General features: G+C 35.0%; 1 protein-coding gene across 1 annotated transcript in view; it reads right to left on the bottom strand.

Annotated features, from left to right (window-relative positions):
* Positions 1-19,943, bottom strand: part of LOC149800881 (lachesin-like) — a 199,126-nt gene that overhangs the window by 10,224 nt on the left and 168,959 nt on the right. The window contains exons 3-5 of the mRNA XM_089954908.1: positions 11,338-11,551; positions 10,737-10,757; positions 9,016-9,303 (exon numbers count right to left, since the gene is read on the bottom strand). Coding sequence (XP_089811034.1) covers positions 9,016-9,303; positions 10,737-10,757; positions 11,338-11,551 — 523 coding nt within the window. The remainder of the gene's footprint in view (positions 1-9,015; positions 9,304-10,736; positions 10,758-11,337; positions 11,552-19,943) is intronic.

The raw sequence follows: 19,943 nt of genomic DNA, 5'->3' as shown, positions 1-19,943 counted from the left end.
ATTTACTGTGTATCTACTTGTCACTAGTCAAGAGAAATAGTGTTAATTATATAATTTACAAATTTGAAATATACCAGGACATGAACAGTTGACAAAACAAAGCAACTATTGAAATGAATCGTACTGAAAGAGTTAGGAAAATCTTTGATTTGCTGAAGCTGAACGAGTTTATTTTCAATGGTCTGAAGTTGTGGATATTGAGACACAGGGCCGTATATATTGTTTTACAAACCTTCGAAACCGTAAAATGTACGGATTCAGTGCCTGACATTCAACACTATTTAAACTATTGAACAAAAGTTGAACAGTAAGCTGGAGTGTTTGGAAACTGAATTGAAGAAAATAACAGATCCGTGGAAAGATATAACCGTTTTGAAATTAGCACTGGAACAGTTAGAGATTTGAATAATGAACTCCAGCAGAATGAATAGGAGAATTACAAAGTAATTAGTTATTTAAGCACAACAAAACTAAGCAAGATAGCAGCTAACTCTGATACACTTATCATAATTACGATAACAAATGATTTCAAGGAGAAAACCTAAAAATAGAGGAGAACAAAATCAAAATAAATGTCATTAAAAGCATGAAGGTAACGTATTATTTATCAATTAAAGATTTGGGTGATAAGAACAAAACTATAAAAGACGTTAAATTAATTGACGTTTACAACACGTTGAATACAATAAACAGATACTGAAGAGTGTGCTGACTGAGAACTGGTTAATAAGATCAGCGTAACACAAGGGTGTATTGATGAGAAAAACAAAAGTACAAAACCGGTGAGGAAGATTTAACTGACTTGGAACAAAAGTTAACAATTGAAACGGTACATGCCCATCTGAAAGAGAGAACTCGGCTGTTGTATTAAGTGGAAAAATTTACACAAAATGCAACAAAATCGCATCCGAATCGAACACAAGAGAGAAATAAAGTGTCTTGCACTGGGTATTAAAACATATTTTAAAAAACGGAAATCGATAATATTTGGATGAGAAAATAGATGCCCAAATATATATTCGTTTACGATTTTAGCATTTCTTTCATTCAAGACTTTTCATGTGTGAATGAAATCAAGCTAAAAACATGGATGTTAAATTTCAGCAACAAAAGAACATAGAAAGTGTTGTTGGATATCTTTCACGTTTAAACAATTCATTAAAATTATAATGATTGTCAGTGTTTATGCTACGCTCAGGTTTTTCGAAAATGAAAGCAAAGAACGAAACAACTTTTGTATAAAAAACAAAATAGCAGCTTAAGATAAATATAAACCTTTACTAGCTGGAAAATCGGGAGTTAAATACCCCATTCCACTACATCTTCGTATCGCATACTCATCGAACAACAATAAAGCTGAGCAGAACTTACTGATACCAGTTGAAGTTAAGTTCAAATATATTGATCTTACCAGGAAATGTTGTTTGATATAAACGACTAAAGAGATGCTAACAACATAGTGATAAACAATTTTGTATATAATGCTAGCGAAAGACATCACCATATTCTCTGGTTATGATGATCTTTCCCAGTTGAGTGATCACAATATCATGACATAAAAGGATGTACGGTTACTAGATTCGCTGAGAAGAAATTAATTCAGGAAGTTATTATGAATAATAATTGAGAACGTTGAGATCAGGACAAATATAACAACACGTTTGTACTTGTATTTACAGTTTGCGAACTATGGATAAAAGCTCATGATGTTTTTATCCTTCAGAAATTGAGAAATCATTGTCCGCATGCTTTCAGATTTAACGTATCGCTTGCAAAAGACTCTGAAGTGAAAGAGGATGCAAACAAAGAAACAAACTGGAAAATGGTTTTCTTTAGTACGATACTATTACCTCTGAATTACTTGCTCAGTCGGTAATTGACAAACGGAAACATAATTGGTTTCACATGTCTACATCACTTATGAGAACATATTGACTTAGAAGCCAATTCAAAGTTAAAAACTTGCACACGTTATTCTCTGAAAAGGAGTTTTAAAGATCGTTTATACCCTGTAAAAAGAGTGGATAAAGTAATCCGGAAAAGTATTTAGATTTTGCGATACAATGAAATCTCCGTGATTAAATGTGTTACAAACATGGGTTATTACCCAAGGTTTCCAACAGAGGTGCCAATTCGCTAACGTCTAACATTATTTCTTTGATGGACAGTAAAAACAGTCAGAAATTATTAAAATAAATGTTCATAGTTTTACATCTACAGTCATAGAATATGGCACGATTGAAGGAGTACACGTGACATGCTACTTGGTATTGTCATAAGGTAGATAAGGTTGAAAAAGGTATTCACCTTCAAATGAACAAAAATGAAAATGTGGATATTCACAAAATGTATTTTTATTTTGTTTTGGACACTCAGCTGAGCATTGAAAACAATTCATTAAATTCAGTTATGTTTTAGGTATGTATTATGCAGTCACATGGGGAGAAAAATCATGTAAAGAGTGGCTTGTCGTCATACTTACACATATCGACTTTGCTTATTATATTTGTATACTTTTAAAATGTTAATAAATTTATCATCTGCTAATGATGATTGTGATGAAATTGCAAATTCGTTTTGATGACACATTTTAGTCTCATTCGCACTTTTCTTTTCCTTTTATTCGGCCTTGAATGAATATATGTTTAACCTTAATGCACATACGTTTAATGGGAACTCAATTCAACACGCGTTTGAAAATCTAGAAACAATTTTATTAGTTTTTGGTAATCTAATTTTGTTGTCCTGTTGGTGGTCTCAAACGTCCTAATCATACTCAAAATAAAAAAGTGAGTCCGAATCAGTCAATAGTTCATTTTGTCATGGTAAAATTTGTATATTAGTAATTTCTATTACGCTAACACAGTATATATCTGTCATAAAATTATTTTGTTAATGTTTTGTTATTTTTTAAAATTGGCAAACATAATGTCATCGTAATTAATTGTCTTCTTTGTAAATGATATCTCTGTCTTTTTATTAGGTTTAGATATGTTTACTACTATTATTCATTATTTTGGAAAAAAATGTCTTTCTCAGAAATATTTGCCTAACTAAAATCCCTATTAAACCGTCAACCTTTGTGTCAACTAGCCAAGAGATACCTCTGCGTATTGCATTATTCAATACCCAATCAGTAGGACCACCGGAAAAGCGCACATAAATAGTTAATTTCATCAACAATCAGAATCTCGACGTCTTTTTCCTGTCAAAAACAGGGCTAAAACATCAGACGATGAGCCCAAGTACGCGGATCTAACACGCAGCGGTTACTTCATCAAGTCGTGACCTTCTCGCGGAGGTGGAATTGCTGTCATCACAAAGAACTCTATGATCAAACGTCTTAACCGCAGGATAATTTTCATATTTAACACACATCATTTGAACTAGTCCAAACCACACTTACGCTGTAACAAAGGTCAGTCCATTTGTCTGCCTATACGGCCCTCATCCTAGTAGAAATAAACAAACTGTCCGAATCTCTCTTTTTGGAGCAGTTTACGAATCTCTGGAGTATGGAAATTCGATAGGTGGCAACCTGATTATTCTTGGAGATTTCAACTTTCACTCTGACTGTCCTGGAAACCTATACACATCAAAGCTCCTAGATTCCATTAATGTTTTCAACCTCAAACAGTGAGTTAACCAACCCAGGCATACACATGGTCACATTTTAGACTGTATTCTTCATAGTCCTGATGATAATATTCTACCTTCCTCCCTGGTATCCCACAAACTTGCATCAGATCATCTCTGCATTATATGCCATCTTGACGTATCAGTCCCTAACCCTGCACCTTTATTTGCTACTAAGAGAAACCTCCGTATGATAAATAGAACCAAACTAATGCATGACATCCAAGCAAACCTAACAACTTGCCTACCTTCTACAGCAGAACAACTCGATAATTGCCTGCGTTCATTGCTCGACAAACATGCCCCAGCCACCAAGTACAGAGTATTAATTCAAAAGTGTTCTCTAAGTATAGCAGTGTTAGGGATCAGTTTCGCACTGCTAAAAGAGACCACCGTAAAGCTGAAAGGTTTTGGCTTTCCACCAGACTCACTATTCATAAGCAAATCTATGAAGCCGCTAAGGAGAACGTCACAAACATAGCCCATGCAGCGAAATCAGCCCACTACAGTACTAATATCATGGAAAGTTCCAGCTGCAAAGAGCTCTTCGAGATTACTAACAAGCTAATATCAAGGAACAAATGTACACCACTTCCAACTACCTTCTCTCTAGTCGACCTTCCGGACCTGTTTGCAAAGTTCTTCCTTGACAAAGTACAAACCATTAGAGATAAGCTTGACAACACAATTTATATTGACTCGTCGTCACCATACAGTTGGGGTACAGAATTTCAGCGGCAACCATTAGCAGCATTTGAAACTGTCTCTATCTCTTTAGTGTGTACAATCGTGATGACGAGTGCACCAAAGACATATGAACTTGATCCAATTCCAACTTCACTGCTGCTTGAGTGCTTAGATCCAGTATTGCCTTCACTAACTGATGTTATTAATACCTCTCTCTCATCAGGGGAATTCCCATCATTTTTCAAAACTGCCATTGTAAAGCCCCTGCTGAAGAAATCAACACTCGACCATAACGATTTAAAGAACTACCGCACAGTTTCTAATCTCCCAGTTATATAAAAAAATCTTAGAAAATGTTGTTCTATCCCAGCTTGTATCTCATCTGAATTCAAACAGTCTTTTTAACAATGTACAATCTGCACATCGCCCTTGCCAAAGTACTGAAACTAATCTTCTAAAAGAAGTTAATGACATTTTCTCTGCTTTGGATAGCGGAAAGATTACAGTCCTCACCCTCCTTAATCTTTCTGCAGCATTTGACACAATAGACCATGATATATTACTTCACCGTCTCCAGCATGTATTTGGCATTCATGATGCAGCCTTAATGTGGTTAAGGTCCTACTTGGTCAAGAGGACACAAATTGTGTCTGCAAATGGAATACACTCCAGCCCAGTTAATATATGTTGTGGTGTTCGAGAGGGGTCTGTTCTTGGTCCTGTTCTGTTCATTCTCTACATTCAGCCGCTCTCAAGTGTGATAGATCATCAGCCAGTGTCTTACCAATTGTACGCTGACGACACCCAAATATACAAATCTAGCCACCCAACTGAAATTGATGCTACCATTCAAGGTGTAGAGAGGTGCATTACCGATGTGAAATCATGGATGACATGTAACAAGATGCAGATGAATGATGATACAAGTGAGGCCATTCTGATCACAACACAAAGACTTTCTCATTCGCATCCTTTACCTCAAACATTATATATCAGCAGCATCAACATTAAATTCACACATTCAGTACGAAACCTAGGTGTTACTCTGGACAGTACTCTCACATTGCACCAACATGGCATGAACATATGCAAGACTGCATATCTAGAGCTGACACGCGTCAGGTCCATTCGCAAACATCTTTCAGTTGATGCCACTAAAACACTTGTGTGTTTATTAGTACTTTCAAGACTGGACTATTGTAACTCATTTCTGTCAGGTTCATCTCAATATCTACTTCAGAAACTTCAAAAAGTTCAAAACACAGCTGCTCGGATCATACATAGAGTACCACGCTCATAACACACCTTTCCGCTGCTCTGTATCCTACACTGGCTATCCATTCGATCCTGAATCAAACACAAAATTTGTTCCCTGTGCTACGTTTCAATGACAGTCTCCAGTCTAACATACCTATCCGACCTCACCCATGTGTACATAAGCTTTTACAGTGCCAAATAGTTACTTTCATCCATTGCTGATATTCCTTAAATAGGCCCAATACCATTACAAATTGATACAATCCTTTATTATTGTCGCTATTACATTTGTACTTATTTACAATTCTTATAAATGAATCTCAACCGTGTGTACTTGCTTATAAGCCGCGTCAAACCGCAAACAACAAAGATCCTGATCTGTCCTAGCATAATGCTCATGCTCATTAGGATCTATGTTGTTTGTTCTAAGTTTTACTCCTAGCAAACTAAACAGGCCCATAACTAACGGCGCATTAGGAGACGGTAGATCTGGGTCTGTGCAGTTTGCAGTTGAATCCGACGCATAAGCGAGAATAACGGTAAGTAGTTTGTGGTGAATCTATTTAATTATGTCAAATCCTCCTCCTTAATACTTTCTTGTTTGAAACAGCATTACAGGAATTTGTATTTTTCTCATCTTTTGTACTCGTAAATTAAGTATCGAAGTCTCTATTATGATCTATTTAACCTTTCATTTCATCCCATTTCAGTATATATTTAATTTGCCAATAGATTGGAAGAGTTTGATATATATTTAGTACTATTTTGTGTTTTAGGTTACTGTTTTTTTTATATTAAAATGACGTTACAATGGAACAGTGTATGAGCCTTCTCTGTGTACTCTGAGATAGTATGCAAACCGAAATCACGTTGTGATTTTAACCTGTGTTTGACATCACGTTTTGTGTGTTGTAGCGGAACTTATTTGTCGAAATCACGTAAGGTAGCGCTCCACATATATTACTTTCTTCTGAAAATGACCGGTAGAAGGTGAAGTTTTTTTACATTTGAAACATGCACAGTACAGAGAATGTTGGCATTCCTCTATTCCACTTTTATGTATTGTGGCTGAAATATCTTTACATATTGTAATTCTGGAAAATATAAATGATCTTAACACACCGCCGACTAATGTTGCTGCTTCCATTTTCTCTAAATATCGGACTGGATATGTCCAAAATATATTTTTTTTAGAAGTTATTAAAATAGAGAAGATGAATTTTGTCAGAGTAGATTATAACAACTTTTGCAAGTGTAATGGATGAATTACAAAATATTTGAGAGGTAGGAAAAAGGTTATTGGTTTGTTGTCTAAAAGAATTTATGGCTGTAAAAATGACCAAACAGAGCTAGCGTTTATTTGATAGTGCACATCTGAAATAAGACCAAACTGGATACTTTTGAACCCAAATTCCACCCATCAAACATGCACCAACATAAAGCGAAATAAAATTTTTTTTTTTTACAAATCCAAATGATATAAAACTCTTTTGAAAATCAAGGATAACAAGGAAGGAAATCAAGGGGAAATTCTTGTTTTCTATTTAGAAAGCTAATCCTCTATGAAATTTGAAAGTGTAGAGCGCCACCTTATAATTTTAAAATATGAATCACACCGATGTCTTATACCGTAATGTCGTCCACGCTATAAAATAAAATCACCCAAAATCCCACCCACACCCCCACGTAAAGCTTCAGAGGTAGCACCCCTGCTTTCGCATTGTGATTTACATATATCCTAGTTTTATACATAAAGTGTATCATGTACCGTAGATTATATTCATTGTAGGAAAATCACATATATTGTACTGATGCTATAAAGAAAGAAAATAACTTTTAATAATATACTTGTGCCTTCCAACATAATAAGAGATTTATATACATTGGCTACTTCACTTGCAATATTGTACCATTATTTATGCTGAGTTACAAAAACTAACTGTTTACCTTTTGTGTTCATTATTGTCCTCATAGTCTGATTGGTCTAGTAATGTTTACTTTGTAAAATAATATTCTCTATTCTGATTGGTCAAATAATGTTTAGTTTGTAAAATAATATTCCCTATTCGGACTGGGCCAGTAATGTTTGTACGTAAAATAAACGTCTCCATTCTGTCTGGTCCAGTAATGTTTAGTTTATAAAATAATATTCTCTATTCGTACTGGTCCAGTAATTTTAGACCGGGAAGCAAACGGAGAGTACTGGAATTAAGATTTCTGGAATACCACCATTTACTTGTTTTTCTATACGTGAACGAAGTGCATGCGATAAACATGCATATAAAGACATAATAACTGTATGTACTTACTCATAATACGAACCCAACAGAGAAAAGACTAATCACTGATCCATCGAGGCAAAATGTACAGTATTTACAAGCCTATAACGCAAAAATAAATGTGAACACATTATACACAGCTCTGCCAGCAAATCAAGTCTACGCTAGTAGTAATAAGGCCACTAGAGTCTCAAGGGCAATTTAATATGGGGGAGGCTAATAGACTCAAAAGAGAATTCAACATGGGGAGACTAACTGCCTCAAGGGGAATTACATATGGGAGAGGCTGATAGTTGATAGCTGCAACAGGGCAGATAGTCGCAGATGGGGTCAAATGGGAATGGTAAAATGTTTTAAGTTTATTTTTTGAAAGCATAAACATGCACAAACACCCCAAAACGTAGATGAAACATACTTTTCAGTTATCACACACCAACTATCCTACTAGACAGGGAAGGGTTCAAACAAACTACATATAATCCAACAAAATATACAATCCATCACAGCAAAAAAATCACCGTCCAACAGTCCATACACACACACTATCCAAAACAAAATGTGCTACCTTAAAGTTTAAGAAAAATAAATCAAATCTCTCAAACATACTATCCATCACATTAAAAAAATGTTATCCATCACACCACCTATACCACCCCGTACCAACCTTTTTGTCTAGCTTCCATACACTAACTATCAGACTAAATGAGGAATGGTTCAAACACAAATATGTGTCTTTGTGTGTTTGTGTATGTTTATTTTTTAAAACTTAAACTTAAAACCCTTTAGCATTCCCCTTTGAACCCATCAACCCCTTTTGAGGATATTAACCCTTTTGGGGCTATCAGCGCCCCTGAGGATATCAACTCTTTTGAAACTATCAATCTGCCCATCGTAAATTCCCTTTTGAGGCTATCAGCCTCCTCATATTAAATTCCCCTTGAAGCTATCAACATTCATTGAGGCTTCAGTGGATGATATTACTACTTACGCTGTTTGTTTGAAGACGTTATGGAAATGAACAGTACAAAATCAACTAGTTTGGTTGATTATACAACAAAATATATGGGTCTCTACTATTCGAACGTGAGTAGCTATTGCTAAAAAGCAACTATGGTAGACTCATATTCAGCTGTCTAAATGTAACGACTATACATACCTATTATTTTCACTCTCATCTCCGTCACCAAGATGTCAGACGTTCGACATACATACGTTCCTGCGTCATCAACGGACGCATGTTTTATAGTTAATACACTACTTATCGTCATACTCAACAACGATATATGTTTTGATATGACTATTTTTTCCGACTTATCAGCGACCAATTTATTTCCGTCTTTGAGCCAGTCAAGTTCCTCAGGTGTGAAAGTACCACCTGTTGCATTACAAATTATTCTTATTGTGTCTCCTTTCTCCACTTTTGAAGTTCCCGCTATCTTGATTTCTGAAAAGGAGATTTAACCTTGTCTTAAAATTTATTTGTTTGTTTCAAAGACCTGTTTAATGGAGGTAGAAAATAACAACGCCAGCAATTTTATTACGTAAATGGTGTGCATCTGTCCGTTTGTCCATTATGTTTCTCCGTCATGTAATTATGCTTGTCAGTCTGCCAGGATGATTGTCTGTCTGTCTGTCTTACTATCTTACAGTCTTTATTAACGTAACTTGTATGTAGACATTTTATACTAAATAGTAATGAATCTGTCACGATTTGCCTTAGTGAAAGCGTCACCAACGTCATTTAATATGATACAGGTACTTTAATTAATTAATTTATTACTTCACTTGTTAATCTGTCTATCTATCTATCTATCTGTCTGTCTGTCTGTATCTATCTATCTATCTATCTATCTATCTAATTCAACAATGGATGAAACACTCCTCTTCATACCTATCATTATAATGCGAACGTGAAAGAAAACAAAAATCCGTAATTGGGGCTGTTTCCATCAAATATGAATGTGAGTACTATGCCAATAACACGAGTTTTCATTGAATGCAAAGTGAATACAGTACCAGTGACATGGGTTTGCATGGAATGCGAACGTGAATACAATACCGTAACCGAAGTTTACATAGAATGCGAATGTGAATACAGTACCAGTCGCATAGGTTTGCATGAAATGCGAACGTTAATACAATGCACGTAAGACGGGTTTCCAACCTAATTTTTAAAATCATGGCTTTGTTGTTAAAATTGAAAGAATTTGCTTGACTTTAAATCATCGAGGACTTCAAACTGAAGAGACAAAATAAGTTCTAAGAACTAAAATTTGTGACCTTTACTCTAGCAACAACGTAAAACTGTCTGTTTAAAGTCGAATTTCTGATTGAATTGCTATTGCTTCTAGGCGATCGTATGTAAAATTAATTTGATGACATAAAAAAGAAATTGTGTCAGTATAAATTTTCTTCCAGGGATCATTTACCCAGCAGATAAGTTTTACCATCGGATTCCTATTCAATTCCTTTTGTGGAACTTTTTAAATAAGGAAGAACAGAAAAATACAAAAATACAAATGAAAAACAACAAAAAATAAAAATGTCTCTATTGGGAACATTGATACAGCCAATTTATGCCAAGGAAATGCTATAGGCTTTATCACCATCATGAGAAAACTACGTTTGATTAGCTGTACAACTTCCAAGAACGACCTTGGAGAATTGTTTAGACGCCGCCGGTTCCATCTGCGTGTGTTGTAAGCTTAGAAATGACACAATACATATATTTGAGTGGTTTTCTTTGAATTCTTGTTTCAGTTCTTTTATCTGGATCCTAGAAGTAAGAAAGGCAAATATAGTTTGTATCCGTTAAAGAAAGGAGGATATATTTTCATTTGTCTCATGCCAGACGAAGCAAAAATGAGCAATACATACCTTCATCCTTTTGCTGTTTTTCTGAAAATAAAATAAAGTATTGATTAATTCCTGTATTTTGAAAAACTAATGGTGGAGTGCAAAAAGCACTAAATATTATTTATTTATTTATTTGGTTTTTTAACGTGGTTTTAACAATTTTTCAGCTGCGGTGTGGCAGTTTAAAGTGATGTCTAGCACTGGGGTTTCATGCTGCAGACATGTGGAATGATGTGTCCCACCCAGTGACATTATCCCGACACCAGGCCGACTAGTAATAAAACTAACCTGTTAATGCTGAGTATCTAGCGAGGCAGCTGTTAGTGCCATTTTAAAAAAAAAAAAATTCGATATGACTCGGCCAAGGTTCGAATCTCCCACTGCGACTTGGCCACCGGAGAGGTTAAAACATCAATACCATTACCCAGTAAAACATCAATACCATTACTCAGAATATCATACCTTAAAAAAGGTAAATTATATCTTACAATTGCTTTTGCACATAAATTATACCCTACAAATTTTTAGTTTGTTACTCCAACCCCCTTCCCTTAAATAAAACCTCCTTATTATCAGATTACAACTTGATTTGTGTATATTGGCCATTCCCTTATTGACATACCTAAAACTTTGACGTAAACTAAACGTCTTATTCGTTTTTCCTTAGAGCTAACTTGACACTCGTAAATCCCCGCGTCACTAGGTTGTATATTTTTTATCAGAAGATTCCAGTCTTCCTTTCCCAGACCTGACTGGACTTGAAACCGATCGTCCGGTCCATACGTCATGACGCCTATAGTAAGGGGATTGGGCTCTGACGTTTTTCGCCATATCACCTGAAATTATATTATACGTATAAAGGGTAAGCGATAATAATAATAATAATAATAATAATAATAATAATAATAATAATAATAATATAACTACTTTTAGTGTACATGATAATACTTGGGGAATTAAACGATAGACTCTGTAGCTCAATAGTCTAGGGGGAAAATCGTAGGTTCAGCCGTTGTATATTCTTTTGAAACCTTACTGAGTAAGAGAGCCATGTGGACCTGATACCGCTCATCTGACTTGCATACATAAAAAAACAAAGTTTGAAAGAATTAAATATATTATTAGTCTGCACGGATGACACTCTTAATGACACAGATGATACTCTTAAATGACACGCCTAATGACACAGATGACACTCATCATGACACGAATGACACTCATAATGACACAAATTACACTCCTTATGACATAGCTAACACTCGTAATAACTCAGATATCACTCTTAATCAAACCTGTCCAACTGTTGACTAATATAAACTTACACATCAATTGTGATCTAATTAGGTTTATGCCATACATGATACAAGTATTGCAACATATTCAACATGACAACATATTAATGAAAAATGGAGAGAGAGAGAGAGAGAGAGAGAGAGAGAGAGAGAGAGAGAGTAAAATTTAAGCTAATAGTTACATATGACACGGAGATTAAATTTCTCATCAACACAGTTCGTTGTCTACTGTACTTACGACGGAACATGAAAAGGTGAATGGTGGTTTCGATTCCACCTCATGAACAAAAAGCAGTGTCAGCAAGTTGAACACGATAAGGAACAGCTTTAAATGAACTTACATTATGTCGTAATTTAGTATGTAAACTATATCCAGTGTTCGATTAATAAAACTTAACAGTATGCTAGACATGATTTTTGGACATAAGCATTTTTACAAAGCATTGTAAGACATACTACACTGAGTATCCTGCTCTAGATTGTTCCATAAAGATACTGTTGAGGGTACAAAAGATGATTTGGTAGAATTTGGCTTGAAACTGCAAATGACCATATAGTTTGAACGTTGAAAGTTATAATTTGTTTGCTAGGACACAGGGGTAAGGAGTCATTCAGTGATAAAGCATGGAGCTTGGCTTGTTTTAAGGTTGTAGCGTTTTAATAATTGTTGTCTTTTTTTTCGGCACTGCAGACTTACCGGCCCTGTTTCAAAATAGAAAGATTGCCCAATAGTGTATTTTGGAAGTCCTATAACTTATCTTGCAGCTTCGAGCTGTAGTTTTTCAAGTTGTTCTGAATCGGTCAACGAGCATCAGTCCCAGACTTCACTGGCATATTCCAAGATATGCCTGATATAAACTATTCACAGTTTTGATAAACTTTATCTACTTTGTTTATGTTTTAGTTTGCGTAATATCAGTTAGCTATTCGACATGATGCTACTTTTAAAATACTGTCAATGTGACAAGTCTATCTGGTATGTGAGGAAGGCATTAATCTTAGATGGCGATGAGAATCCACATATTTAAGTTCGATCTGATCAAAAATAAGTTCAGATTTATTTGTTACGTTTTTGGTCGTGAAAAACAAAAAAAGCTGTTTTTATTTTCTGGATTTAACTTTTTCAAGGGCATTTCTTGGACCTGTGCTGCATTGTTATTAGATCATTATTCATGACAAGCTATAATTTAGGACAATAATGGAATGAATAATGCAGAGATGAGTTATCTGCAAAAAGACGAGTGAGAGAGCTCATACCATCGACAATATCGTTTACATAGATTAACAACAAGAGTGGCCCAGGCACGGATCCTTGCAGCACACCAGTATTTGTAATAATTTCTCCTGAATAAGTATCTAGCAAATCCACCGCTTGTTTTCTATTCCTTAAACAACTTTCAAAACATTTTATCAGATAACCTGAAACACCATATTGCTTCAATTTAAATAAAACCTAGTGGGTTTATTGACAGAAATGGAAGTAATAATATTTTTAATTTCTTTTTCTGTAATAGTAATTTCGTTTAGGGTATCAGAGCATCTTTTCTAACAGAAAACATTGGACATTACAATCAGCAATATCTGAAATTGAGGTAAAATAATCATTTAATAAGTGTCTTTTCTTTTTTATCGTAGATGCTAACCAATAAGTGAGCCTTTTCTTTTTTATTGTAGATGCTAACCAAAGCATTATTTCTTGAATCTATAAGTGGTGGAGTAATGAAAATGAGTTTTTAATTTTCCAAATAGTTTTAGGAGCAATTTTTCAGAGTAAGAAATATAAAGCATCAATACTATCTATATATTGCTTTTTAGCAGTTTTTCATGTTGTTTACTCTATTCCTGATTTGTCTGAATTTATTCTATTCCACTGGCCTATCACGATTGATGGCAGATCTGCCTTCTCTATCCCTTTTTCTTATCATGTTTCTCAATTGAAAGTCCAACCACGAAATAACGGTTGGGCGAATTGTTACAGTTTTACAAGGAATACACAAGGTTAAGAATTCTAATAACTGGTTGTGAATATATCAGTTACCACATCAATATCACTTGGTGTTAGCAATTGATCTGCTCAGTTAGTTCATGTTATCAGCTCGTTGAATTTGTGAAAATCAGATGTGTTGTAAATTCAGACACAGGGCATGTAGGCCGCTTGGAGGTGCACGTGAACTACATCAGATGATATAAGGCAATGTTAGTACAATGCTAACTCCTCCTCATTAATCTATTTATAAACTTACTGTCAAATTAACAGCAAATCGTGCTCTAAGAGAAGCCATACGAAGCAAAAGATTAACCCTTGAATGTCTTTGACGAACTTGGGGATGATGATGATGATGATGATGATAATAAAACGGGTTAATCAATAATAGAAAGAGATGCGCATATAAACAAAATAGACGCCATGTACAGCAATATCCATTAGTCCACCGCTATTATAACACAGCTAATACATCCAAGTAATATGGAGGTGATCCTTCATTTGAGTTATGTAAAACTAGGTCTTTATACTCAACGTAGTCATCCAATTTAGGATCTTTATTTTATTTGAGGTATTTGTGATACTATACAACAACAACAACAACAACAACAATAATAATAATAATAATAATAAACTATCTTTAACGAGGATAACACATTTGGTCATGGCTGACCCATCTGCCATGTGGTCCTCTGTTTTTGTAATTAAAAAAAAATTAAAAAAATATAAAAAAAATAGAAGACCATGCACATAACCATGTATAGTCGCACACTCATTCGTACATATTTGACACGAATGACTATGTGTGACTATACTGGGAAACATACAAATATATATCAATTATGGATATGATTATAAAGTTTTCTGTTCAGAGCTTTTAATATGTCATTCCAGATGGTCTAGAAGGAATTTCTTTAATGATATTTTAAAAGAAGCAAGGGAAGCTGAATTACGTATCCTCATTGGTAAGGAGTTCCATACAGTAGGTGCTGATACAGTAAATGAGCTTTTGTAATGATTGGTTTTCGACCAAGGAATCTGGAGATCGTTGTTAGTCGTCGATCGGAGATTACGCTCAGTATTCGATGATCTTAATTCAGTTATGTTAGATATATAATCTGAAGAAAGACCGATTAAAGACTTGTATGTCATGATTCCTTTAAAATAAAGAATACGTTTTTGTATGGGTAGCCATTTCAGACGTGAAAACAAAACATTTGAGGGAGTCATAACAGGAAGTTTCAGTATTATTCGGGCTGCCCTTTTCTGGAGTCTATCAATTCTGGACAGATTATAATTTGATGTGTTTCCCCATATGGTACAGCCGTAATCTATCAGTGGTAGTATACAACCCGAAAAATAAGTTTCAAGTGATTGTGGAGGTAGAAATTTCGAAAGCAATTTTAATAAAGTTATTATTTTGACTACCATTGCACATAAGTGATCGATATGCGCAATCCAGCTGAGGTGTTGATCAATGTAGATACCAAGAAGTTTTTGATTTTTGACAATAGTTACTTCTAAGCCATTTTTAGTTAGAAGTAAATCCATGTTAGTAGATAGACGCTGCCTTGTTCCAATTGTCATACATTTCGTTTTAGAGATGTTAATATGCATTTTATTTTGATGACACCAAACTGATATATTGTTGAGGTCGATTTGAAGTTTATTTTTAATGGAGTCTAGAGATTTATGAAATAAATGCATTGTCGAATCGTCAGCGAAAAGATCTGTGTTAGCGTGCGCTGGATACAAGGCTAAGTCATTGATAAATAGTAGAAAGAGAAGAGGTCCTAATATAGATCATTGAGGAACACCACTTAAGATATGACTTGGTTCGGATATATGTTTACCCGTGCAAACAACCTGGTGCCAGTTTGTGAGATACGACGTGAACCAGGCAACTGAGTTTGGAGAAAACTTGTAGGCTGAAAGTTTTTTAATGAGCACGGAATGGTCAACCAACTCGAATGCTTTTTAAAATCAATGAAGATTGCACTAGTAAGTTCACCTGATTCTACTGCTAGTAGCCATTGGTCTATAAGTTTTGTCATTGCAGTCTGACATGAATGATTCTTTCGAAAACCTGATTGTGATCTATGGAGGAGTTGGTACTTGTCAAGATATCTGAAAATATGCTTGCTGACATGTTTATCCATAATTTTTGAAAGTACGGATAGAACAGATATGGGTCGATAGTTGGATGGGTCATTCTTTTCATTTCCCTTATAAATTGCGAATACTTTTGCTAACTTCAATGACTCCGGGGATTTATTGGAAGTGATACTACAGTTAATTATTTCTTTCAACGACTCTGAGATTGCTAAAGCCGACATTTTCAGAGTTTTGGGGTGAATTCCATCTAGACCAGCTGATTTGTTTGTGTCAAATTTATTTATAATATCAAAAGTGTCATTTATTGTTATTAAGGGAATGTTGAAACTAACATGATCAGGTACCCTTTCATTCACGAATTTAGTAAGTTTGTCTAAATTAGGCTCTTTATTCTTAGATCTGTCAAGCGTTTGGGAGATATTAGTAAAAAATGGTTCAGCTGGTTTGCAATATCGAGCTCATCAGTATATTTAGTACCGTCAACTATAATTTAACATGGAGCTAGAGGCGCAGGTTTCGTTGAAGTTAGATTTCGTAAGTGATTCCAGATGGATCTGTTATCGGAGTTTGATGTGATGGCTTCTTTGAAAAAGGAACGTTTGTGTTTTACAATGATTGATTTGACTTTGTTTCGCCATAAACGATAGTTTGTAAAGTCTTTATGTTTATGTTAGTAGTTTCGTTTGCGTTGTGCCTCTGCGATTTCATTAGTATACCATTCTGGTTGTTTTGATCGTTTAATTCTCTTGATGCGTATGGGGGCGTGTTTATTTAGGATAGTAAGAAAACAGTGATTCCAGTTAGACAAGTCATAATCTGGGTCTATGTTAGGGAAATATATTGTGTTAATGTTTTGTGATAGTTCGGAGAGAAATTCATTTTCAGAAAAGTTTTTGAAACATCTGTATTGCATGTAGGGGTGTAAGTTGTTCTTTGCGCTCTGTTGCTTACGAGTTGCACATATAGGATAGTGATTGCTAATAGGGAAACATGGTACGTTTATCTCGTAGAGATTGGTTGGATGGGTAGTATAGATGTGGTCGATCAGAGTAGAAGTACAGGCTGTTACTCTTGTTGGAGCATATATTACCTGTGTAAGGTCGTGCAGTTGTATCATATGTAGCCATTTAGTGTTAGTATCAGAGATGAGGTCAATATTAAAGTCCCCCATGATAATTACTTCATTGTTGGAAGATAAAGCAGCCTCTAACTCGTGTTCAAATTGGTCAGTCCATGAGGAGAGGAAGTTTGGGGGTCGGTATGCCTAGCAGATATAGAGTGATTTACTATTGAGGAAACTTAACTCGATCCATATTGATTCGACAGTAGAATTTTCAAAATCTGTTCTTCTCTTGTATGTTAAGTTATTTGAAACGTACATGACTATCCCTCCTCCTATGCCTTGTGGTCGATCTCGTCTTTCCAAAGAAAAGTTGCTAATAGAGATAGCATTGTCAGGAACATTACAATCTAGAAACGTTTCACATAGTTCAATTACTGCAAGGTTGGGTTCATTTTGTATCGTTAGTCTTAGTTCATCGATCTTTGGTAAGATGTGTCTTACATTGATATTGATAAGTTGCAAACCTTTCTTTTTCAGACCAAAGGATGTACAGTTTAAATTTTTCTCAGTCGTTATAGGAATGAAGACAGATTTATTAGTTATTCCCGAGTCCGTGGGAGAGACCTCATAACCTTGGCATGTACAATTAGAATTTGTACTTAGGACAGAGATACAGTCGGAACAAATATCTCCAAAACCATGATACTTATTATTGGTTGAGGTGTATGTATAATAATCATTGTATCGAGATGGACATACCTAATGGTTATAATTATAGTTAGGTACGCCACGTCTGTCATGTGCGTACTGTTGAATGATCGAAGGGTCACTTTTCCAAGGCCTTGTATAACGTTCGAGTCTGCCTCGATAACCATGCCATGTATTCTGTGTATTATGTTGATGATTCTGTTCCCACCCATTTCGGGCTTGCATTGCAAGTCTGTGGCTTTTTTATTGCTTATGTTGGTGTTGAGCAGTTGGGTAGTGCTTACTCACGTTGGTAGGTGTTGTTTTGAGTACAGGAGTAACACTATGTATATTTTTCAATAGGTTTGCTGTGCCCGCATCCTTCAGGTGGGTCAGGTCAGAGTGAAAGAAAGTAGATGGTAGCTGACAACGATGAAATTAAGGTAGTACGAGGTACTGTAAAATGATTTTCTGTTAAAAATATTAAATGTAATAAACACACAAGCAAATGTCTTGAATCGTTTCTTCAAAGATGTTCCTAGCATTCATCGCAATAACTATGATCATATTTCGTAAGGTTGAGCAGGTTCAAAATATTTATTTTAAAAAATCGAAAATACATCAGCAAACTGACAGAATATCACAACATCGAAATCAGCCAATTATCAATGTATGCGATACCGTGATAATTGTAGTCATAAATGGAGTTTAATATATTCATACTTCCATTTAATACTCTTTTAAAAAATCCTTCCGCGTTTGAGATACAAAAAGTGAACTAGAAAAGAGTTTGTACATGTGTATGAAAAACCGCTATCAAGTTGCCGCTCGAGCAATTAATCTGACTTGACATGTGTGCGCAATTTAAATGACGTTATCCATATGGAACATACAGCTTTCATCCGACCACCGACTGTCTAAGGTGGCAAGGTTCCAGAATTACAGATATGCATGTCAATCAATCACCATCAATGAAGAAGCATAGAGTTCCGCGAAGGACAAAGTTTACACTTGGAGCAGTCCAGTTGCATGTTGCAGATACGCAGGTGGAAATATTTTGCTTAATCACAAAACTGAGGTGGATTTAAACTGAGGTGGATTTAAACTGAGGTTAATGCAATGTATGATATAAAATATCAAACTCCATGTCAATACTTTTACCAAGGGTATGTACTAAGGAAACTAATGGTACATTTATCATAGGTCATAACGAAACGCATTTATAAATATTATTTTTTAAAGTAATAACTCGTTAAGATAGTCACGGAGAAAAGGCGTAAGGATCAATGTCGAAAGCATTAAGCGATCCCAAAGTATACAGAACAGACTTTAACGGAATCTGACATATTTGCGTATGTTCCTTTACTAAAGGGCAAGAATGCTCAGGCTGCAATATGTTACTCTGATGCATGGAAGTATTCGGATTTATATATTCTATTTTTTAAGAAATGATTGCGTTTTATTATTTTCTATTATATCACGCAAGAACAAACCCAATACACTGATGCAAACTGACAACCATAACATATTAGAGTATCATAACAATTAAGAGTATATTTTGTAAAACATATTAGGCAACATATGATCAGAAATATCTGCAGTTAGAGACCACGTATCTGTTTCATTGTATAGTCATCCTTCATTTATCATCCAAATATGATGACAATAACAATGCGTCGAGGTCTAGGAGATTCATATTTAAATCATAATCTTTAATTTGGTCGCTAAAACCAAAACAAACAGCATGTTAAATGAATATAATTTTTATTTTCTTTTCTTACTAAACTGTCAGTAAGCAAGTGCTTATGGAATGCCCCTAGCTATAAAAGCAGTGACGTAGATAAGTCAGTTCTTCCATACGACGTAAAGCTTTGTCATGATACAAGTGCATACCAAGTTTCAAGCAGAAATCTCAACTGGTTCTAGACATACTATCAATATGGATATTTTATGTTTGTTTTTTATTTTTAAAAAAACAAAACAAAAAAAGGAGGAATAACTCATAAAATGAGGGTCTGACGAGTCCAATTCTTGACAGACACTCAGTCTAGATTCGATACAAGAGCATATCAAGTTTGAACGTATGA

The sequence above is a fragment of the Sinohyriopsis cumingii genome, chromosome 4 (genome assembly GCF_028554795.1).
Source record: "Sinohyriopsis cumingii isolate HCF-2022 chromosome 4, ASM2855479v2, whole genome shotgun sequence".
NCBI lineage: Eukaryota > Metazoa > Mollusca > Bivalvia > Unionida > Unionidae > Sinohyriopsis > Sinohyriopsis cumingii.
The sequence above is the reverse complement of the archived record's forward strand: the minus strand, read 5'-3'. Positions and strand labels throughout refer to the sequence as shown.